Source organism: Bombus bifarius, unplaced genomic scaffold (genome assembly GCF_011952205.1).
Source record: "Bombus bifarius isolate JDL3187 unplaced genomic scaffold, Bbif_JDL3187 scf7180000008033, whole genome shotgun sequence".
In the NCBI taxonomy this organism is placed as follows: Eukaryota; Metazoa; Arthropoda; class Insecta; order Hymenoptera; family Apidae; genus Bombus; species Bombus bifarius.
Genome location: NW_022884404.1, coordinates 229,675 through 254,079, shown reverse-complemented (window position 1 = coordinate 254,079; position 24,405 = coordinate 229,675). Strand labels below are relative to the sequence as shown.

The 24,405-nt window shown below is 37.2% G+C and overlaps 1 protein-coding gene across 3 annotated transcripts in view; it reads right to left on the bottom strand.

Annotated features, from left to right (window-relative positions):
- Window positions 1-24,405, bottom strand: part of LOC117207501 (dipeptidase 1-like) — a 146,234-nt gene that overhangs the window by 102,517 nt on the left and 19,312 nt on the right. For 2 of the 3 annotated variants that reach the window (XM_033447801.1, XM_033447800.1), the window contains exon 2: window positions 7,411-7,828. In XM_033447801.1, the coding sequence (XP_033303692.1) occupies window positions 7,411-7,653 (243 nt within the window). In that variant the 5' untranslated portion in view covers window positions 7,654-7,828. Of the gene's footprint in view, window positions 1-7,410; window positions 7,829-8,279; window positions 9,007-24,405 lie in introns of those variants that run through there. The other variant, XM_033447802.1, reaches the window with a different exon arrangement.

Below are 24,405 nucleotides of genomic sequence, written 5' to 3'. Positions count from 1 at the left end.
ATCATTCTATAATTCCACAATATATTTATATTTACTAGGACTAAAAGCGACCTAACCGAAGTTAATTTGTCTTCATTAGTTCTTAATTCCGTGCCAGAAGGAATTTCTCGCTAAAAGACGACCTAGTTGATAGGTTAAACGCGGAGACAACGGAGGTCAGGTCAGAGAAGGTATTTGTACGAACGGGATGATTAAGCGAAAAGTTGTGCAAATGCTACTGAATACCTTCTGGTGACGAATATAGAAGGATTGTCATTGGTCTTTGTTTCTTAGAGGTATAACAGGCGAGAAAGAACGGAAAATCGATTAAAAAAGAATATAAATTGTAGAAGACGGCGTCCATTATGATAACGCAATCAGTGCTGATCAAAGGAGAATGTTAAAAAGTGTCCATTTTTGGATCTCCTTGCGAACAAAAATTTGTTGCAGGACATTGAAGAGTCTCTATTTAGGAACAAAAAATTTCAGTAGCGTTTATCCGAGAAAAGGATGGAAAAGTTGGAAACAATGAGCGCAAAGATAAAAAAAACGATCCTGAAACCGAGGGTGGGATCGTCGGGATAAGTTCTCGGGTACTTTGTACCTTGAGGCCCCCGCTTACATGAGTCCCACCTGGAACTGCCGAGCATAGTTAACAGGTCGCCGGCCGGCAGTGACGTGCCGTACATCCACACGATAGTCCCACCAATGACTAAGGTTGGTACCACGGGGGTCGAGTAAAAGCCCGGAGGGAGTTCGGACACCTCAGCTCGGCCAATTATGGGTTTGGACTCCTGGTCGCAGTGGTTGATGGCCAAGATGCTGGCAAGAGGGCCGAGGGTTATTGGCTCTCCCGAATGGCCTTCGGCGAGTGAGCAGTGTACCACCTGTTCCGGAACCGTCTTGGAGAGGGTAGGGCTTAGAAAGCACCCCGTTCGACCTGAGACGAGTGACAGCTCCTGCCAAGCTTAACTCATCCAGGTAGCAAGGTACTGGGTGCCTTGTGCGCTGGTTGGGCGTAACCCCAACCCCTGTGGCCCTAGGGGTGCCCGCGTACTGTATGGCGATAAATGTGCGCTAAGGAAAGAACCCGTTATCAAAGACAACAATACTTGCTATGCCAATTGGTATTTGTAATCGTCCAAATCCGAAATAGCACAACATCGTTGCTACGTGAAAACGGCAACCAACAACATAGTCTTCGTTTTACTTTTGTTACTTAATACGCAAATAAAATATTTTACATTATTTAAGTGCTTAGAATGCAATTTTATCTTAATCAAAATGCTATTATTCGTTTATATTTCAATTTGATACTTTTGATAGTCAAGGGTATCGAACGCTATTGTAATGTAGAATTCAAAGTCTCTATTTTCGTCGATACGGTCTGCACAATATCCAGGTGGTTGTCCCATTTAATGTGTGCCACATGTACGTAAACATCTTTATAACTTAGTATTGCAAGAAATTCCAATCGAGCAACTTCTATGCGGTGAAATTGTGCTCGCCTTATATTTAAGTTTTCTCCGTATATCAATTCAGATAAATGATTAACTTCATTCGAATGATGTAGAATTCTATTCGTAATACGGCGATCAAGAGGAGATGTAGATACTGGTTTAAATGTGGCATTTACAATGTGTTACGGCACAAGTTGTTTTATAATCCTGAGATAACGTAGACGATGTATTATTTTAGATACTTTTGTCGAAATACTCGAATTGATTTTTTATGCGTCCATTAATGACCTCAAAAATATACTAGTTTTTAGTAACAAGTCGTAATTGATTTATTGGTTCATCCGAAAAAGATGAAGACAAAGTATAACGAATGGGTAAGTTGAACCTCTGCTATTTTTTCATCTTTGCATTCATTTTTTGTCAACTTTTCTATCGGATATATGCTAATAACAGTTTTGTTCCTAGAGAGATGCTCTTCAATGACCTGCAAGAATTTTTCATTCGCAATGAGGTCCAAAAATGGCCACTTTTTAACATTCTCCTTTTCATATGCCTACCATATGTTATACCTGCCTTAGTATGTAGTACTCGTGGTTGTGCTATGCTTTGCGATATTTCTTTTCTTTTCCATATGTATTGCTTATAAATATTTTTTAGAACATGAAGATTCCAATTTCAAATCTCAAGGAAGATTCCCCCCTTTCAAAAATTTTTTGTGAAGCCGCAAGCAATGTCACAATATTATATCAGGATACATCGATTTCACAAGTTGATTGAAAGCGACTCAGCAACGATCCCGAGAAGAAAGTTCCTCTAGGAAATGTCTTACGGCTGATAGTACCCTGCACATTCTGTTGACCTATATCATTCGAATTCTAATCAGTCCTCATTCCGTATGAGTAATCTGTTACCCTATAATTCTTCACGATAAAAAGCATCCGAGAGGCAGTGGATATCGATTTCAATTTATAAATGGTCTCAATCCGTAAACGACGAAACAGCATTCTCCACAGGGAACTTTTAGCCAGGCTTTGTTTCTTGGAAGTCTACCACGGATGTCGATGAACGTATTCTTGACAAAAGTTTCTATCTTATTTTACACTATTCGTTTCTTATGTATTTTTACGCTTGAAACTTGATAGTTTTACCGATAAGTATTATAAGTATTTAAGTGTAAAAATCGCATACGTATTATTGAAAAATATCGAGAAATAATGCTGAGATTTGCGATTTTATGAGACATAATTTCTAATAATTTCTAATAAATAAAACATAGTTCCTAATAAAATTTTTCACGTGAATTGCGATACATTTGTGACTTAATAAGAGAAAATTTTTGAAATTAATATCGCAATTATGTTAGAGACTATGATAGGAGATAGACATATAATTAGCAATTTCGATAATTACCGGCTAAATGTAATTAATTGCTCTCGTGTTCAATGGTTATCTGATGTGTACTGAATCTATTCAGTATTCTATTATTATGTTCCATTATTTGCGTCAGATGATCGAAGGTTTTGCTATCATTTTGAAGATGAAAAATTGAAACTAAAAGAGAGAAAGATAGTGGGGGAAAACTAGTTATTGATACAGATATCGATACAATTATTATACCGCAATAAGATATACATCAAACGAACAGAAGCAAAATTTAATCTCTGCACGTGTGGGAAGTAATAATTTCCATTTCGCGTGTCCGTTTCCCTTAAACGTCATAATGACGCATCGATTTCTCATTTGCCAAGATGAAGGTAGCCCGTTTCCTCTTTGGAAAATAGCTTTTAAGAGTAACAGCGAAGAGACGACGACGAAGAAAAAAGGGGAATCGGTTCGATGACCGTCTGCTTTAACACCGGCTGACAATAAAACACTTGAGAGAAACATTATCGATCTCTCGCGACTCTTTCGCCATCGATATTCCCTCTCTATGGTTGAATCTCGTAACGTTACAACTATCGAGAATCGTTACGTCCATTGTTTCACGAGAGATGGTAATGTATTTCCAAGCTTTTAATTCGAACTGCATGGCCGGCTTGTGAAATCAGCTTTAGGAAATATCGCAATATTATTTCAAAGATTAATTGAGGATTAATCGTGGGATCTCTGGAATGTGTAATTTATAAAATACTATCAGGTACTGGTAAGTAATTGCCGCTTAATACTCGAAATATTTGGATGTTTTGAAAGATAATGTAAAGATTAAAAAGAAAAGACAAATAAAGGAAAGAGAGACGAAGAAAGACAGAAATAGGGAAAGGTGGTGTGTATGTGATGCGTTCCACACGCGTATTACGCATCGAAATTGCATCGAATAGCAATAGAGGACGAGTTTGGGACAGGTGGCTGCATTCCCAGGCTTATTGCCGAAGAATAAACGTTGATTTATTTCAAACGGTAACATTTCCCGGGACCGCTTTTCTCTCGGCTCAAGCGCGCGTTGCCTGAATTCCTAAAATATGGCGAGGAAACGCGGAACGGGGAAACTGGGCCAAATCGATACCGGCCAAATATACGTACGGCAAAAGTTCGAACTTGAAGCATGCATGCTGGCCCGTCGAATCAATTTTCGGTAACCGAAAAGCCATAATGGCCGCCGGAAGATTCGACGCTGAATTCGAGGTTCAGCCGAATCGTGGCGAACCTCGCGATTTCTGCACGAAAGCTCCACTTTCCACCTGATGAACACACGTTGCTCCTCGACGCTTTGTATTGTTGTAAATGGCGATCTATGAAATAATGTTATTACAGTTCGCGATGATGGTCGTCGTTAATGACACGTGTTCTATAGCGTTTTAGCAGTTAATAGATAATCGGATTGAGAAAGAAGATAGTCGTAATTAGTGGCAGGAGCAAGTTCAATATGTACTTGTAAAGCCCAATCAAATCCGCTAAGGTTCATCTGAACAACTTCTTGCGAAGAAATGTTCTTGCATTTAATTTCAACTAAGTTGATTTCACCTAATACTTTGTAAGAAAAGAAATACAAAGTTCTACGAAAAGTCCTATAAGAGGAAGTCATAAAATGGAAGGAATCGAAGTAACTCGAAGGTAATTTAAACATCTACGCTGTCAATCGAATTCTCAAAGTTGAAACACGAATTGAAACATGTCAGTAAAGTTCGTAACGATCGCTATTGTCAGTAACAAATCTCTCTACCGTTGAACGTAGTGATACACTTCACTTAACAATCGGGTCGTGAAATGGAAGGCTATGGAAAATAGCGATTTTTTTTCACTCCCTTTTGAAATCTCTTTTTTTTGAATCGTTATTGAAATAACGTTCGCGACGAATATTGTTGATAGTAACAAATATTCTGATATTGGATGTAGCGGTAGCACTTCAGCTAACAACTGAGTCGTGAAGGGGAAGAGTAGGGAAGATTGTGATTCCTTTCGTTTGAAAATTTTAGAATAGGTACAAAACAGCCGCAGATGAGTATCTGTTTCCAATAAAATGAGATATTATCGCGTTTGTTTCACAGTAAGCACTCTTGGTCTTCGATTTCGTTTCTTTTAATACAAGAAATACATTCTATATATATTCACCTATTTTTCCAATATATATTTTTCATATATCAATGAAATGTTTATTTTTGCCGTTTCAAACGAAAGTTTTAATAAAGATCTAGTCCAATTTTGAGAAATATTGACACGCAAACACATTATATAAATATTACTATTCAAAAATAGTGACAGTTAATATTGGAAACTATTTATATATAATAGACATATCGATGAATCGTGTTTTAAATTTTTAATTTTACTGGCGATATTTATACAAATAATTAAAATTTCTTATTTATTGATTTTATAGAAGAAGATGATGATTACTAATTCTGATTATTAATTTTACTTCAAACGTATAACAGATAAAATATTTTATATATTGTACTCAAACAGCTATAAATAAAACATTCAATAGCCTGATATTCCCGATATATCGTGTATTGGTTAAAACAAGTAAAAATATTTGAGGAATATACATAGCCCATGTTATTCTATGTCCAAAATCAATTGACCTCTCGAGACTACTCAACTATGAATAACGTCAGAAGTGGCCTTTTCTTTCCTAATTTCAATACACACTTCAACTATGTATAACCTAATGTGTTATAGACAAAGAATATATGCCTATGAATTCAAGTTTTCAATATCTAAAATAAACGATACTGAAAGATGCTTAGATACAAAGAAGCAATAGTTAATGTAAAGTATAATAGTTTAAATATTCAGAAAAAATTTCCATATTAGATAGAGAAAAGTAGACATGCATATTTATCTTCCACGAACAACAGGAAAGATAACCTTGTATAATTCGTTCCTGGGAGTCATAATTTCAGGACAAAACCTTTTTGTTCATTAACAACCGTCACTTGGTTGAAATGCAAGCTGCGCGAGGACGGGGACAGCAGGGGAGTATGTAGCAGCGAGAATAGTTTAAGGTAACGACGCGTTTCCATGAAACGCAGCCACGTTAATATTTACCAGCTCAAAGAAATATGCGCATATCGTTAATTTTAGGTGCAACGAAGTAGACGAGTAGTAATGCTCGCTGAAGCAGGGATCAAAGAAACACGGTCGCGCGCATGCCTAGGAATTTCAAAAGGGAACGAGAATTCATTGAAAGAGAGATGGCACACCGCGCTTGGAGCGCGAACAAAAAATGGAAATGTACGAAATGCGTTGCGTAGAGATGCAGTTATTTTCGGGATCAATAGCCGCTCCAAGCCGAACCACTCGTGAATTACACGTAAATTGATTCAACGATAACAGGAATTGAAGAATAGGTTTCGTTAATTGATTATGAAAATCGCTGTACTGTCACTTTACGATGTTTTGAGAAGAACTGGGCATGAAATTAAGATAGAATTTACGTGACTAATATTTCTACGTCATCTAATATTAATATAGTCGTTTAAACTTAGGTTCCGGGCATAACATTTCCAACGATTGCAAGCACTCTGGTACAATAATCGTCCACAATTAGCTTCAGGTGCTCGAATTAATGTACCAATTAGAAGCGTTTCAGGGGTACTAGTCGGCTGCGTGAGGTCGGATGTAATTCTTTAATGTTGCACGAACTCCTCGTAACATGAGGTCTTAGAATTAGTTAAGCCCGAAATGGCTCATATTGCTGGCGTCAGACTATCGAACAAAGTTACCTGCTGAATCATCAACGGCTTAAAGTTTCCCTTCTCAGCACTAATTAACCCGTTCTTTTCCCCAGTTTGCTGCCGTGAAATTTAATTTTCAACGAACAATAATCATAAATATTGGGATCGAGAGGACCTGGGTTCGTTGCGCTGCTGCGAATTCGTTCAATTCTAACGGGCCAATTAAAGAAACCTGCATACGCCTCAAGCCAAATTAAATTTAATTAACGCGCTGCAGGATCGAGACATGATATTCACATAGCTACAATGGAGGAGAGGAGAAGGGTACGATAGTGCCGATAATTTCATCGAATCTTCATGCCGACATTTTGTAATTTTCTATGGCAACGAGAGATTTATTTAATGAAAAAATTCTTCGGATTGTTTTCCACTTTGAAACACGTTAGGAAAGTAGAAGGCAAAAGACGTGAAGAGCAATTAAAATTGTTAAAAAGTCATGCGATATTGCTATGGAGGTGGAACTGGGATAGGATTCGAGGAAAGGAGATGATGGATCTCGATCGAGATTTTTTGGAATATACAAATCTACTGATTCCACAAAAAGATACCATGTTAACTGTTAATTTTTACCACTAATTTACCATTAATTTATGAATTTAATAATATTCACACACTATTGATAGAAATTGACCAATGTATTCAGATATTTGTGTGCAGCGGTGTATGTGTTAAAGGAAATATTTTTAAACCTAGCATAGTACGGCATAGCATAATTTATCTTAGCTTAGCTTCCCAGTGGATCTATGATTTGAGGAAAGCTCTAAAAAATGTTAGAAATATAAAATTTCACGTACCTGGGGATAGGTGTCCTCCTGATATGGAGTCCTGCGATGACACTCATCGTAGCACCTGCCGTCATATCCGCTGGGCGGCCGTGGATATGGATCCTGGACCGCAGCTGCAGCTGCACAGCAGTCCGGTATCTGCGCCTGGTAGGTCTCGTAGGGACACTTGTCAGGTTGGGCGGTAGTTCGCGGCGCCTGGTGCACTCGCTCCTGGGGCCCGGTCCCGTAACCGGTACCTCCGGAGTGATGCATCGTCCTCCCGTCGGTCACTACTCAATCACTGCATCGTCGCGATCGCGTCCACAATCGACACCACGTACCACGTCTGTGTCGCGAGCCGCTCTTCGTGCGGGTCCATCGTCACTTTTCTCGCCACCACACGTGTTCCCACCCCGTCAAATTGATTTAGCCCAGGCCTAACGTCGACCTGAATAGATACAGGGTGAGACAGGGCAGAACTGTCTCACCCTGATCTACTGACCTACGCTATTCGAGGTTTTCTTTTGGGTTCATATGGAGAAAGGTCTTGGAGAGCCTAATTAGTCGGAGGATAATGATTTGTTTCAACTTATTGTGGAAGTGGTGGTTGACCTGAGAAATAGAAAATTCATTCAACTGATTTACCATCCACCCGATTTTAACTGATTTTAAATTTAGCGTAACCTATCGACGATCTTCTGCTTCACTTTCATAGATTTCAAGCGAAGATTTTCTATTATTTCACATACTCATTCGGATAGATACATCAGATTCGAGAACAAAGCTGTAGATTCGAAGAAGACTTCTTGCAATGTCCAATTATAGTTTATATAATATATATACACGAAAGTATTGGTTTCCAACGGGTTGGTTGGTACGATCGTTCGATTCCAATTTACCACAGGTTATTCTTCGTACGAGGCCATTATTTTCTTCCACATTTCTTACACAGAATGTTCTGGAAAACTCTCGACTTCTCTTTTCCACCTTTCTTCTCTCTCTCTCTCTCTCTCCCGTGAATCTGAAAACGTCTCGGTGAAGTGATATCGATAGATAAAAGCTTGATTCGTTCAATCGAACGATCGAACAATTTCCTGGAAGCAAGGAACTCGGCACAAATACCTCGGGAAGATATCCGTAGCTATTCAGGGTAAGTACGTATGTTGCAAAAAGAAGGAGGAAGGTACAATTTCGAACAACGCCTCTCGAGCAATATGCTTGAAACGTTTGGAGCAATTATCTTTCACGGTTATGTCGTTTCACAGGGTGTTTTAAATTTTCAATCCATCTTTAATTACCGCACGACTAGCTCGCGTATCTCGTTAACATGAGCATTTTGGCACGAAAATCCCACAACGAAAGATACTTAAGGGGAAATATCGCGTACGAGGAATCGTATCCGTGCTGAATAAAATCGAGTTCTCGGTATGATTCAAGAGTATGTGTTCTGCTCTTATTTTTCCTTTTTCAGCTTAGTAATAGCGGTATTATTCTTGTTTCTATTGTAGAGTGGCTATAAAAAGTACTGGCACGGTACATAATACAATAGTAAGTACGTAAAACTGATATTCTTAGAAGAAATTTTAGAAACAGATTTAGATTAATTGTCGATATCTACTGGATGAGACATATCTTATTTCAAATTCCCTTTCTTTAATTGGATTTGTAAAAAGATGATTTCGCATAAACACACATAATCATAATTCTCTGAAAGGCGTGACCATCTGCGCTGAAACGATCAAAATCTCGCGATTCCACGGGTTCTGAAGTTCGCCCTCAAATTATTCCACGCGATCAATCCTCATCAGCCGAATCATCAATCTTCAAACGTTGGGGGAAGGAAGAGGAATCTCCCCTCGTTTCCCTTTCCGTACCTCTCGTCAAGACATGCGTGTACACACGCGCGTGTCCGCAATCTACCTGGTCGTTTCTGTACACGATTTGACCACGAATTCCCAGCCCAGCCTCGAGTTTGTTACGCTAGACAAAATCCTTTGTTTCAACCCGTCCTTTTGCTCGCCGTTTCGACTCGGCGTCCTCGGAACGCCACTTCCGGTGTACGTGCTCGTATTCCATAGGTTTCGCTTCCCCTTACTCTCTACGTGTCGCTGACTTCTTTTCCCTCGACCAGTGGAACAAGCAAGCCTTTCGACCATCAGTCGGCTAGTAAAAAGGTAAAGAAAAAATGACGATGCTGAATCTTGACCAGGAAGTGGATAGAACTTTAATTTTTGGCTTTTCATGTTTGTGAGTGAAAGTGAAGCGTGCATTACAATAATGCTAATTTTAGAATTCTAACTTTTACGATAGTTACACGACATATTTGTGATTTTTTCTGGTTGAGTTAAATTTGGCTGAATGATTAGATATTTAAATTTAAAGGTAATGCGTGATATTGAATTGAAGTTTCGAGAAAACGTTTTTTAATTAATTAAGCCAATATCATTAGATAGGTAAATTAATAAAGATTGTGGAATCCATATCTCACAGAACTACCAAACTAACCCAATTGTTCCTACAATACACAGAAGCATCCATTCTCGAATATCACAACGAAACTACGGGTATTGCTGACAATTTTAATTAAAGCTGCCTAAAGCTCTTACAAAGAGGCAACCTGCGAGGCTGTTAAATCCATAATTCCACGATCTAAGAGAGGGTCGACTTGCTCCCTCCTTTCAGCCATCTATTTCCCCTTTGCTGTTCCTTCGTGGACTCTGCTCCTTGATCAGAAGGCTTGCTACGAAGGAAAAAGCTCTTCCATGCTTCCAATGATCAGAGAGGTCGAGTGTAGCCGTTGAAATGCAAGGAACGCAAAGAAAGAAAACAAAGAACGAGCCAAGAGAGAGAATAAAAACAGAATCGAGCTAAGAACTCGTCGGTATGATTTCCTTGACGTTAGCATGCTGTTTTATTCATCACCGTAGTCATCTAGATAAGATAAGATTGGTCAGCTTCAGTCTCAAGTTAGCAAGGTTATCCTGTGGACACTCGATGAACAAAGTTTTCGTTTAATTATCTCTGGTCTGATATCGAAGACGAATTCAGAAACTGAAATGGCAAACTACGTAAGTGCCAGAAGAGGAGATCTCCTTCATCTCGGTGTTATACATTTTTAGTATCTACCTCTTCTCTTATCAAGTAGAATTGTATTTTTAAGAACTGCACCTTAATTAGCATAGGTAAAGCTTGCAAATAAATTCTCCATTTGTCTCATTCCCATTCTGGAGTGAAATTAAATAATAAATGTTGTCAGTTAATGAACTAAATGAAAGTAATTACATAGAATACCAAGATAATTAAGATTGCAAGGTATATTTCTCAATTCGCCTAGGCTTTTGATAATGGACCACCAACTTTAGCGTTCCTTTATTTTCATAATTCTCAATTGAATTTACCGAGGTACAGCTTCTAAATGAAGAGACTTTATTTAGTTACATTTAATTCTTGCAGCAACTGTATTCGCTTCTCCACACTTTCTCGCCTCCTTCTCATTGAATTACTTTGAACACCACAATTCCTCGATTTTCACAATATCTGTTGTTCACTATTTATTTAGCGTAAATACTAAGTTTTACAATGTAAATACACATTTTCACGAACGTAATTAAAGAAATGGTATCTACATCAGTAGTCTAATTACTACATATGTTTCTATAAATAAACGATTATTTATTATTAACTTATTGGCAACATCAACGTTCATCAAAATGCCTAAGACACCTATCCTTGTTCCAACATTATTAATGATATTTTTTTCATTATGAATTCTCCTAAAATTTTCAAAATTCTTCGAAACCTTCGATGTAAAAAAGGATAAGTTGATGAAACAAATTTTTTGCCAAACATTAATCTTCATTTCTATATTAGTGAAAACGCCTATTTCCTAAGTAATCGCCTCGTTCATTTGGAAATTCCCACTTCGGTTTATCCAACAAGAGTTCTTCAATAAAATGACACGCACTATTTACTCGGTGAAGAGCACCGACCCCACTTTAAATATCCCGAGGAATACCGTGAAACGCTGCGGTCCTTCGGCTCCCTCGCATCGAACGACTTCGAAACACGCAATTTCTCGCATTGCCGCCGCGCCGAACGGCAAATACTTCGCCCGGCGGATTCCCGGGGGCCGTTTACACGCGGGAATTATCAGTCGTTGGCGTGAAATAAAGGTGACGTCGCGCTCAAACGCGCAATACTCTTCCAGCTAGTCGACGAGACTGCCGTCAGATCGGCTAGATAATTTTCTCTCTGGCTGGATGTGAAAACGCGGCTCGGTGGAGCGAAGCGAGGCGTCCTTCGTCGCACCAGGTTTTCTCCAGTTTTCTCAACGTACCACCGTTCGTCTTCTCGTCGGGCGGCGATCATCAATCTTGGACAGTAAGGGGTAACACGTTCATCTCCCAATTACGTCGTTCTTCCTTCCGGGAAAGAGAATTTGCATCCCGGAAGAAACATGCCGCCGATGCGATGACTCCTCAATAAATCGACTTCTTGGACGTGCACTTTCTCGACATACTTCCCTAGTATGGAGATAAACTCGCTGATGACGGAGCTCCGCGAACCATAGTTTCTTATTTTTGTCAGGTCCTCCTCGTTGGTTATTCGTTGGCATTCTGGGAAGATTATTGCCACGAATTTTATCATGCAATTAGTTTGAATTGCTTGCTCACGTTTTAAAAGGATTCCGATCGAGATTTAGAGTAGCTTTGGTATACGTACTTTCAGATTTTGCAAGTTTCACTTTAATAGCATTGAAAGATTATGTGAAAAACATGGGATGAAATATTAATATTATAAAATAGAAAATTTTTATCATATGTTATATTGTCGGTAGCTTTACATTTTATGCTATGTATAATGTAATATATAATATTATATATTAGGTCGTCCGAAAAGTTTCTTTCATTCCATAAGGTGATAATAGATGAATTGTTTTATATTATTTTATTGAATTAGGTGTGATGCATTTCGTTCTATTTCTATTATTATGTTCGTGCATAATTCAATAAACTAATATAAAACAAAAACCATTGTGCGTCTATTATTTCCTTATAAAACGAAAGAAACATTTCGGATAACCTAATATAATTATAAAAATATATATATACATAAATATATAAATATATATATAAATAATATATAATATTAATAATATAAATATAGTATAAATTATGTATAATATTTATGAAATATATATGTATATATATTTCAAAATTATTTTCGATTATTTCTGTTTTTTCTGTATATTTTTTCACATATTAATTTTGGCTCTATAAGAATTAATTTAATTTTTAATATGTACATATATTTTATATTCTGGTACAATCGACATTACGTAAATGTTGTGCACAGTTAATAGAAAAAAACGGAGTTCAGATTATGACATAGAAGATTCGATAGAGGGAAATCCTTCCCCCTTCTGAGTTCAGGTATTTCCTCGTCATCGACGGCTGTTTCTTTGAAAATGCGAGGCACATATCTCGCAATGCTTAGGGTGGTCTCTCCATCAAAGAATTACGACCTGGTTCTACACAAGCGTACACTTAAGAGTGGAAATCCTCGATTTCAAAGAGATAGAGGCGTCGAGAGAAGAGGAGAGGAAAGGAGACTCGTCCCTCTTTGTCTCGGGAGAGGATGATAAGGGTACAGGAACAAGGAGACCCTCTTTCGGAGGATCGTCATCCAGCTTTCACCTACATCGCGTACAAGTAAGATTGCGTCATCGTCGTGTCAAAATGTTGATGTTTTTTTTCTGCTGCTTAAACTTCCTGTACTATTTTTCTCACTATTTTCGTCATTATTTCTGCATTGTGTGGATATGTTTTTTTTTTTTAAGATTGTACGTTGAAATAAAACTTCTAAATCAGCAAATCAAACCTTCAGAAAGAAAAAAAAGAAAAAGGAAAAAGAAAGGAACGAAAATACATACGATACACATTCCACTATAAACCACATTCTTTCCAAAAACTTCAACCACAATGGCGACACGAACTTTCCTGTGCGACGCGTAGTTCTTCATAAACATACGTTTTCGACAAAGAGCCTGGTCCGCTTCTCGTAATCGAGCATCCTGAAGCAACTCTAACACCATAAACTCCGTGAAAGTCAATTAAATCACAGTATTGCATCCCCGGTTCCGAGCACATCCTTTATCTAGACCTAGAGGATCCAAGACACCGTGTACGCTTCCCTGTCTCTCCTCTCCTTCTCGACAATAGCGATCTCTTTCCTGCTAAGAATTACCCTCTTCTTCCTCCTTTCACCCTCACACACACGAACCACGTACGATGTCTCTCCCTGGTCGGAAAAAGACTACATTTCTGGAAGTCCTTGGATAAGTTTCTCATTCCCCTTCCGGCTCACCTATTTTTCCATTCTCGTGACGCTTGCGTATCATGGAGCGTGCAACAAACGTCCGTGAAACTCTTCCTAGAAACTTTTCGCCGGGCTATCCTCACGAGGACGTCGGATTCTGCTTAGCAAACGCGAGCAACGCTCGTTCGTAGGTGTGTTTTTCTTCTTTTCCGTGCTCGCGAATGGATGATAACTGCGAAACTGGCAAGGAAAAGTTTCTTTGAAAACTTTGCAACGGGTTGGCGATTTTTTTGTTTGAGTGGTCGCGTTGGGTAGCCTCGATGGATGAACGAACTGGGCATTGAAGTTTCTATATCTCTGTCGAATTTAACACGTTCGTCGCCATGTCACACATATCTATGTGACGGGTATACTTCCGTGGGGGCCCCGTTACAAAGTATGGGTGACGCTCTTCTTGTTCGAGTTAATTAAATATAGGATATTATATATAGAATATACAACATAAAAATATCAAAAACATACTATACCATACTTTTTATTAATTTATATTCTGGATAATATTACATTATGCTACATCGCGTGGTATTTGTTAAAACGTTCCAAACACATTTGGGGTGATTTTGAGCACTTCGAACGATAGTTGTGGACTCCGTCATCACTACTCTTCTCACTTTCAAATATATTTTCACACTGTTTAATGAACATTTTGAGGATGAAAAAATCACTGATGTACGTCTCACAAGTATGTTTCTTGACTAAATGAAAGATCTGAGATATTTGCCATGAGATCCCTCGAAATACTCTAGCTGGAAAGTTTATCGCTTTCTCCGCGTCAGAACTGAATAATCTTTTCTCTACAATGAATCGAAGGCAATAAACAGTGAATCAAGGGCGATAAACAATGAATTCCCGCTTGTCGCTCTATTTACGTTCTGCATACCGGCGGTCGGATTTGGACCCTGCAGGAAACTTAGCCGAATCACGTCGGGCGACGAACGTGTTAATAGCTTGACAAACGTATTGCGAAGGCTTTAAGTTGTAGACTTTGAAAGGTTGATCGTTAATTATCATAATTTAGTTTTTGATTATTATGTAATTTAGATATTGTACGATCGATGTACTTGATTTCATCTTACGTGTACTTTTGATTGTCATTTTTATGGTGATATTTTTGATTGTCATTTATCATTTGTCAAATTTAAGCGTATTTTAGTGAATTTACATTTTGTGAATCTTCTGACAAAGGTTCGTGTAAAATATACTTTCGATAACAAAATATCTTTGCATTTAGATTTTGGAAGGGACAACGACATGTAATTTTTCTTAAATAAGTATTTTTTAAAACAAAGTTTTTATGTAATTTTCAGGCTAAAGACTAATTATAGAAATTCTAGGAGAATTATTGGTACAGCAAAAATTCTTATCATTCATAAATGTACTCGATTCTTTATTTTTATATTTCTGTAGCAAAAAGTATTTTTAAGTATTTTTGTATTTCCAAAGGAACGTACAAATGAATGAATCTCTGTTAAGAATCGAAGAAAAATACCTATATAATAAATAATAAAATATTATAAGAATAGTGAGGAAACATTTTCAAACTTTTGAGTAGCTTGAAGATTTGCGTAGATTTATCAGATCTTTGGTTCCCTGTCTATCGCGGAAATTGTAGCCCGAATATAAGTGGGGAACGTGTCCTTTCGATATCCTTACAAGATCTTTACGAGTCTTTTTACGAGTGTCTGGATAGAGGAGCAGCTCTCATACAAATACACATTCAAGTCTGCTGTTTATTGAATTTACGTTTCTTCTGTTGTATTGCTATCCTGCATTTTTTAAATAACTGAAGAACTTTGCAACAGGTAATTTTCCAGTACGCAATTACTTCTCCATTCAGCATAAATTTATATTTCTTATTTTCCTTTTTTAAAAACAGAAAATATCTTCCAAGTGTCCAGAGAACATCCACTTCGTCAGTAAGTTTTACTTCCAATCTTTCAAAGAATCCTCTTTCTGGCTTAATGAGAGATTTTCAAAATCTTCTCCATCTTCTTTTCTCTCACTATAGAAATTCCTCGCGGAGACGCATTCGTCTTTCCATGTCTGCCGGATCGTCGATAGCAAAAATCGCTGAGGGAGAGCTTCGTCCGAGGAGTTTTAGCAGGAATCCTCGTAAAGTTCTAAGAGGCGGATTTAGCTTAACGAAGCCTCGCGATATTCAGACCGCGGTCGCTCGTAAATTTTTCCAGGACAGATAAAGCTCGCTGGACGAGTTAAACGGAGAAACGCTCGGTAACTCGTATTGTATTTATCTCGTTGGATACCGCAAATTTTTTCGGGAACCACAGCGTAAATTTTTAAGTTCTGGCCACCCTGCATGCCGTTCACCGATTACTCGCTGCTAGTCGGCTCGCAGATTTGTGCAAATCTCCGTGCTTCTTCATGCATAAATGGAGATAGAACAAAATTATTTGAGAATCTTGCAATGAAATGTAACTGTTGTAGTCTCATTTACTACCACAAAATTGTAATGACCGAAACTTACAAGTTAGTATATTAGCAAGTATATGTATATATATATGTCGGAGATGAAAGGTCATCGGAGCCTCCCCTTTGGAACTTCGGGAAAATTCCTTAACACCGTAATTTAAATTCTACCTTAGGTGTAATTAAACAATTGTCGCCATTCAAACCGATTGTATTTGTTCGAGATTTGTGATAATGAGCTTGGGCTCGAGGCGACAACCAGTCGCCGAACGTAGCCGCGGTCAAGGGACGAACGTTTTTACCTAACAGGGGTATGGAGTAATTCTATAGCTCTCCTTAGAAGAAATACTTGTAGCGGCACGCGACAGTAAACATTCCAACGGTTTCTGTCCCGTGGCTCGCCACACGTAGACCCTATTCTTCGGGTATGATGGTTACCAGATGCCGACGCATCTCCACAGTACATGTTCAGCTAGCCTGAGGGCCGTTATAAATATTAAGATTTAGTTATCTAAAGTCCTTCAAACAGACAAACAGTCTTTGTTCTAACTACGGGAAGATAGGGGAGATCTATTTTTTTCAACGAACGACGCTTCCCGCTACAACCCTGAGGCCATTGTCATTAGCGTCGCGGGTGCCTAAACATCGCGATTACCTGTTACCACTGTAATATCTCTACCTGTATTAATAAATTGTATCTTTGTTGTACCGCACCGATGGCTAATTCCAGTGAAGATTCATTAAACGCCCCTAACCCTAATTCTAATGTAAACCCGACATATAAAATCAATAATTCCACTTCCAGTAATATTTAGAAAGAATCTTTATCATATCAGCAGCAAATTCTGTTACCCCAATGGCAAAATCGTTTCTTCCCAAAATTTGAACGAATCTTACTTTCGTAAAAAAGTCGAGCTGATACAAATTTAAGTCACCCGAAATTCATTCACGCAGGTAGATCGACTGGCGTAAAACAGGCGATAAAAGATACTCAAGAGAGGCGGGGAAAGTTTCCAGCGCAAAAATAAAATTACTTTTACGAGCGACACTGGCCCCCGTAGGTCGGCCATAAACGTAGATACTCGTGCGCCGCGCCTTCGCCGAATCCCTGTGAAATTTTTTAATAAAAGAAATCTTGCCGTAGCAGCCGGGAAAATTTATTGCCATGGAAATAATTTTTGCTCGAGATTCGCTGGGCTAGACGAGAGTACGAGATGAAGTCCGCGAACGCAACGAAACGGACACGTGATGCTCCATGGAGAGATATAAATTTCGCTTCTTGACAGGATACAAAACAACGTGACCGCGTGGTTGTTGTACGGTCACCAAGTTATTTTATTAACCTTCTATTTATCAAGTCTATATCCAGCGTTTGTTTTCTCACTCTTTGTCCAACATTTGCCCAGTCACGATTCTTCCTTCTACGAGTCTGTCAACATTGACTTTCATAAATCGTCCCATAGGGAATGATTATGGTCGTCAACGGGATGACACATCTCTCTCTTTCTCTCTCTCTCTTCGTTCTGGAATTTCTTAGCCTTAGAGAAGCGAAATAAGTTCTTATATCGCGAATCATTAACATGGCTTCCGTTTTTAGAAACATTTAAGATTAGTCGTCTGACATTTATCTTCATTTATTCAATTTATTGTATTTGTGCTTGATCTGATGTCAAGAAAGAACACAGAAAGGAAGCCATTTTGGGGATCGAAAATACGTTCTAAAACGTTGCACGAGTAAAGGATCGCGGAGATTATCGGTGGACTCATCTAGCTTGTCGAAGGATATAGATCCCTTGCAGCAACATAAATCCTGTATCCTGCCGGAACACGGTGCCAGCAGGGTGCGGCTATCGGCTTATTCCATCATTCTTGTGTTTATCGAGCTGGCGTTTACCCTTTCACGCTCTCCATTTCTTTCTTACCCCCTTCTTCATCACAGCTTTTCTTCCTGTTTCTCCCTCTCTCTCTCTCCTTTAGATCTACGCCTTAGCTTTCTCTGAGCTATTCATCGAATTGCTCAATAAGGTTTCGCAGTTGAACCTTCGGGTCAAAGGTATTCGTCGAAGGCTTCATAGTGCAACGACCTCACCTTGCATGGACATAAGCTCTTTCTTTTTATTTTCCTTTTTCTCATGCTTTCTTATTGCTCTTTCAATGTGGATCCGTGAAAGACAATTATTTTTTCTTTCTTTCGCTATAGTTCCGCCAATAGTCACGAAACTGATATTCTTCTCGAAGAAGTCATTTGGAGATTCTCTTTATTGTCCTTTATCATTTCGAAAGTCAGAAATTACGAGTTTATTTTACCTGCGTTAAGTAGGAACTTTTGGGTTGAAGTTGTGGTAATGGAGATTGTAAGATTCTTTTGTGATTTTAGAATTATATGAAATCGAAGCAGAACTATTGGTACCCTTGCACTCGGGACTGGAACTTGCGGTTAATCAGGATACTTCAAGTTTTAGCCATTTAACTATTTTAACTCCTTAATTATAAAACTACCGTAATAACATTAAAATGACATTAAAAAGCAGTCTCAAGTTTTACCAGATTATCTCCTTTCTATACTTTGTTATTCATGGGAAAAATTTCCAGCGGGCATCACAAAATCGTGAAATCTCTTATATTTCCTTAAAATTTATTCGAATATTACAATCGGTGTTCCATGGAGTAGTGGCTGATTGGCGATTAAGAATCTCGTCATACGACGACGGCTAGTAGAGCGACGAACAGCTCGTTCCATTTCCTGATTTAACAACCTCAAGGGGTCGATCAGACCGTAAGCCCCCATCGTCGATGTTCGACGAGCTTCCGGCGAGCTTCCACGTCTCAGGAACGAGACGAAGGAAGGGTATTTCCACGTGACCTACAGCCGCTTTCTCGCGCTACGTGCAACTCGAACGCCTCGATACCTATCACAGTTCTAGCGCGGATTTTCCTGATAGCCTTGAATTCCATCGAAAGGTCAACGATATTTTTCCGTTTGCTTCCCACATTTCTCATTCTTTGTTTCTCTGTATGTCTTTTATTTTTCTCTCGATGTAGGATTCGTGATATTTACATGGGAACTTGACACGTATCGTGTAAGAAAGTAAGGAAGGCGTAAGTAGGTTACATTTTTGAAATTGTGACTTTATGAGGACAGGAACAGTAATGTTTTAGTGATTTGATCACTGTACTATTTCTTGTAGGTACATGCAATGATATTTGATACATAGATAAAGCATAATCGTCAGCAGAATCGTTTAATTTATTTTACATAAAATCATTGTTTCGTAAGCAGGATCCAAACTATACATGTTATCTGATGCGTAAAATTGCATTTATAGGAGGTTGACAGAGGATCGTATTGATAGATCATCAATTGAATAGTTCATTGATGACAGATTATTAGGTGTCGGATTATCGAGATTCTATTGTTTAGACCATAACAAGCGCCGCAAATGAATAGTGATTTAGACGAGCTGAACGCCAATGTGTACGTCCATTCAAGATAAGTTATGGCATATTGCATTAAGATCTGAATTATCTGAATTAATTGGAGCCCGTTGTGCAATCAAATTAATAAGTAAAATCTACAAATAGAAATATTATTCATGATTATAATTAAAGAAGAAACTCGATCATCGTATTTTGGAATAATTAAGTAATTATACAATTTATCAAAGTATTTTCTTTGATCAAGTTCTGTTTAATTAAAAATCTCTTTTCGTGTACGTAATTAATTTTTGTGCAACGAACAGCAAGATATTCAAAGAAGCCGATTTATCGCACATACATTCCTGCACGAGTGTTTACATGTCTAAGGAAGGTTTGTCACGTGTAATGCCATTCGTTTTTCGCTCGCGACGATTCGATGCAGTTTCATTGTTAATTAGACAACTTCAAGCTTCCTGAGTAATTGGATAAGTTTACGAGTTGCCGGTATAGTGAGAGAATTTGACAATTTTCCTCGTATTCCTGTTTATATAGAAATTGATTAAATAAAATATGTTTAAAATAATTGATTTCCACATATAATACCAACGTTACTTATTTCTTTGTTTTATAGTCCAATTATTTTCAAAAAATGAACTTTATAAGAGAGTTTAACTTTTAAGAGAGGGATACTATTATAATTAATATAACAATGTTCATATTTGTTTCACAATGTTTCATATTTTTATTATAACTTCTAAATAAGGTATTTAAAAGTCTATGTTTATAAAACATTTTTTTTCTTAATTTTACTTACAGAATATGCTAATATTATTTTGTCGAGAAAACTGGGACGCTCTGTATAAATATTTCTATAGAAATATTAGACTCCAGTAAAATTCTCAGATATTTAGTTCCTCTTATCCATCTGTGAAGATATAATCCGCGACAAAAGAATAGCACATCCTGCAATCTGTTAATTTTTATATCGAAAATCATAAAAATTTAATTTTGAATATATATATATATATACGTTTTGTATGTTTATTATGAGATTCGTTTATCTGTAAAAATGGAAATATCATAAAAAACCATTGATAGCTAATTTTTGTAGAGCCGCCAGAATTTTGTATAATTAAAATGACTCGCCTTGGCATTGATAAAAAGATCTTTTGATTTTTTATTTATTTTTTCTCATTCTAATAAAATGCATTCGGTCAATTCATTTATGCTATTTGAATTTTGTCTGCCTTTACCATAAACAGCTCTAGCAAGATCTCCTCAACAGTTTTCTATTGTATTTATATATGTCAATGGAATGTGCCATTTCAAAAGTGCAACATTATTACTCTTAAAATATGTTTTTACCAGCTTTGCACTCTTACTACCACGTGAACCGCCGTGTTATCCTGTTGAAATATAAATTACTCCCCAGAGATTCGTGTTGTGTGTGTTCCAATTTGTGTTCAAATTAATTCTAAATACTTTTTACTGTTCAGTTTACCCTGGATAAATTTTGTATTTGTTCCGCCATGAAAGACAATATCGGCTCACATCGTCACTACGACAGCTCAAAATTTTTGCTTCCTTTCGCATATCATGATAACAATAATTCCACTCGTCAGAGCTTTCCAAATTAAATTTCTTTCCATCAGTAAACGACACTTTTCTGCATTTCTTTTTCCAGTGCACGTGTTCTTCCGCAAACTGCAATTTTGTCTTCTCATGTGCCTCTGTTAGAGGAGTTTTCCTTTGCAATTTCTTTCGCTGTAAATGCTTACATTGTTTCAGGATACCTTGGACATTTCTGATATTCGTTTTCAGCAGCTTCAGCAATCTCCCTTGCAGTTATCGATGAATTCTATACTGCTCTTGAAATAGCACGCTTCTTTCGTACTGTTAAAACTTTCGGTCATCCATGATGTTTCCTTCGGCCGTAATTTTGTGCATTACAAGAAAAATTGACAACAACTTTTCCACTTCTACCGACAGCTTTAGTAATTTTCTTTGTTTTTCGTATTTATAATATATACGATCATAAATACGATTATAAGCAAATAGTAATATTCACGATTATTCGTAATTATCTTAAAATAGAAATTTTCCTTTTGATAATATTAAAATCGTTTACATTTCTCGATCTGTTGGTTTTTTTCACATCTTATTTTCTACAAATTACGTATAATATCTCACTACACTACATTCTAAACTATCACTCACTGACACTTGCTCGTGTTCAATTGAGAAGTGAGAATACACAACGTGTACTATCATTTTGTCGGGCTAATTTTGCACAATGTAAATAGAACAATGCACAATACAATAGAAAGCTACGTATTTCTACACCCTTTCACATCTACTACAAGCTTCACAGGGTGTGCTATTCTTTACTGCGACTTGACTAAGTATTTTGATCATCTTTCAAATAATCTCACTTTAATACTTGCTTGAAACTGTTGTGTAACTTATCTTATATCATTGAGACAATGTGAATATATTTCAGATACGTAATTTAAGAAACAAATAATAAATATAATTAGATAAAGATATTTGCAGACTTTTATTGAAAATAATCTTTTTCTTTGTTCCTCGTCATTTTTAATGAAATAATTCGAAATTATACTATATTGGATAATATGCAGTTTTAAAATGTTATCAGACGATAATAAAAAGAATCAAATCAATCATTCGCACTGTATTTCGTTTGGTTCCGCCCTAAATTCGAGGTATCGATTTCATCTTTCGTTTAACGATCACAGGTGGCTTCTTCAGGCGTCTCTAGCCTCTCGTTTCTCTTTCGAGCCGGTTGCATTGGCGAGTCAGCCGATTTTTGTGCGATTTCCACGCGCTAACGAGCCGCGAATCTCGGGTTTCCTAGAAAAACTCCGAGAAATATCGTAGCTAAAGATATCGTGGTGTGTGTGCTTAAGCGCGAGTGCAAAAGTCCGTAGGCTATTTCTTCCAGCCTTTCCTCCCTTGGACTTTCCTCCCTTCTTCTGTTCGTCGGTCACCAGGTCTTACACTTCTCCCTGTAGCCTTCTCTTGTTTTCCATCTCTTGGTTCTTGGTCTTCAGTTTCTCTTTTTTTTGAGCTCGCGTACGCCCTTTAAGTTTAAGATTAGTGGCAGCCCCATAATTGCTGGACCGATGGAAGATAATAGAAAAGAATATATGTATCGGTAGATAAATTGGAGGGAAAATCCTGTTTTCTGTTGTAGGAATATATATTTTGTTAAAATTAATGACAAAGGTTACTGTATGCATAATAATCAAATCAGATCTTCTTATCTTTCTTATTTTAACCGTTTTGATCTTCAGTTCATAGGATTCAAGAGGTTTTTAAACGTGTGTTGTTGGTTAGTCTTAACCGGCTGAAGAGCTTAAATCGGGACTAACTTCGCGAATTTCAATAAGAACGTTGGAAAAACAAATTAAAATCCAGACGATCTTTACCAAATATTTTCTTTGAAATTGGAAGCTTGGGTATAGCTCTTCCTGTCTCATTAATTTTATTAAAACGTTAACTTGAGATAGTTTCGCTATTTAAATTCGTAAGTACTTGTTGAGTTGTTTCACATCAAAGCAATAAATTCAGTAACGAATATAATCCAGTACGAATTTTTACAAAATATACATCATATTAATGCTTAGCAATGTAGAGAGAAAAATATTCGACCAATCGGATTACTTGGCTGGGATTTGAAACCGGATTTTCCACTCGCCGAATGAGTAGTTTCTCCACAGAGGTACCCAGACCATTGGCGAATGTTTTCTCCGGAATTCTTATGTGTTATTAGACGGTTGCCTACAGTAATTAAGTAGTTCTTCGATATAGTAGATAATTGAACGGTTAATATTGATTAAATCATTTAAAATGTCAAACATAATTACATATATAATTTCCATAATACATAATGTTCGTAATTGCAATAATTTAACCCTTAGACTGTAAACGTTTTTACCCTAGTCTCAGTACCCTCAAACTGTAAACGTCAGTTTGTCGTATTCGGTGCATTTTTCAACAGGTACTCAATTTGGATTTTTATAAAAGTCAGCTTGTATATTTAGGATAAGGAATTTACATGACGCGAATAACAACAGGCTCTAATTATCAGTACAAATTAGTATTATACAAAAGACAGAAATAGTCGTAATACATCATAATCAATGATAATTAAAATATTAAACAGAGATAAATAAAAAAACCGATAAATGAATCTTACCTCTGTTTCTCCGATATCTTCCAAGCGAAACTATACTTTGGTTTCTTTAACGATAGATATACATATTTATCTTTGTCCGTTTGGATTTTTTACATTTGGAGATATCGAAATGCCAATTGATTCCACAATTTTTAATTACATCGTGATAATAAAATCAAAATTCACATTCATATTTCATGAGATAAATGTAGTGGCGCGTTTGAATGAAAATTCACCACCTTAAATTTAATTTCGTCATCGTGTACGAACAATAAATATCGTCGCAAATATTTCGCTTGTAAAATGGAAAAATCAATATATATATATATATATATATATATATGTATATATATATATAGCACTGTTGCACATCACACTCTTAATCAATAAAGTAAAAGACAAAACGCGAGACTTATTCTTGTCCTCGTCGCTGAAACGTTCTGGAACTTCTCAGACTCAGGGAAATACTTAAGATCGTGATGCAATGCGTAAACAGGAAACCACACAATGTTATCCGAACATACGATTAAATACTTGTAACCGAGTTCCGCTGGAGGCAATTGGAACTTTCGCACACAACCTGTTGATGAAAACCATCGGAGGAT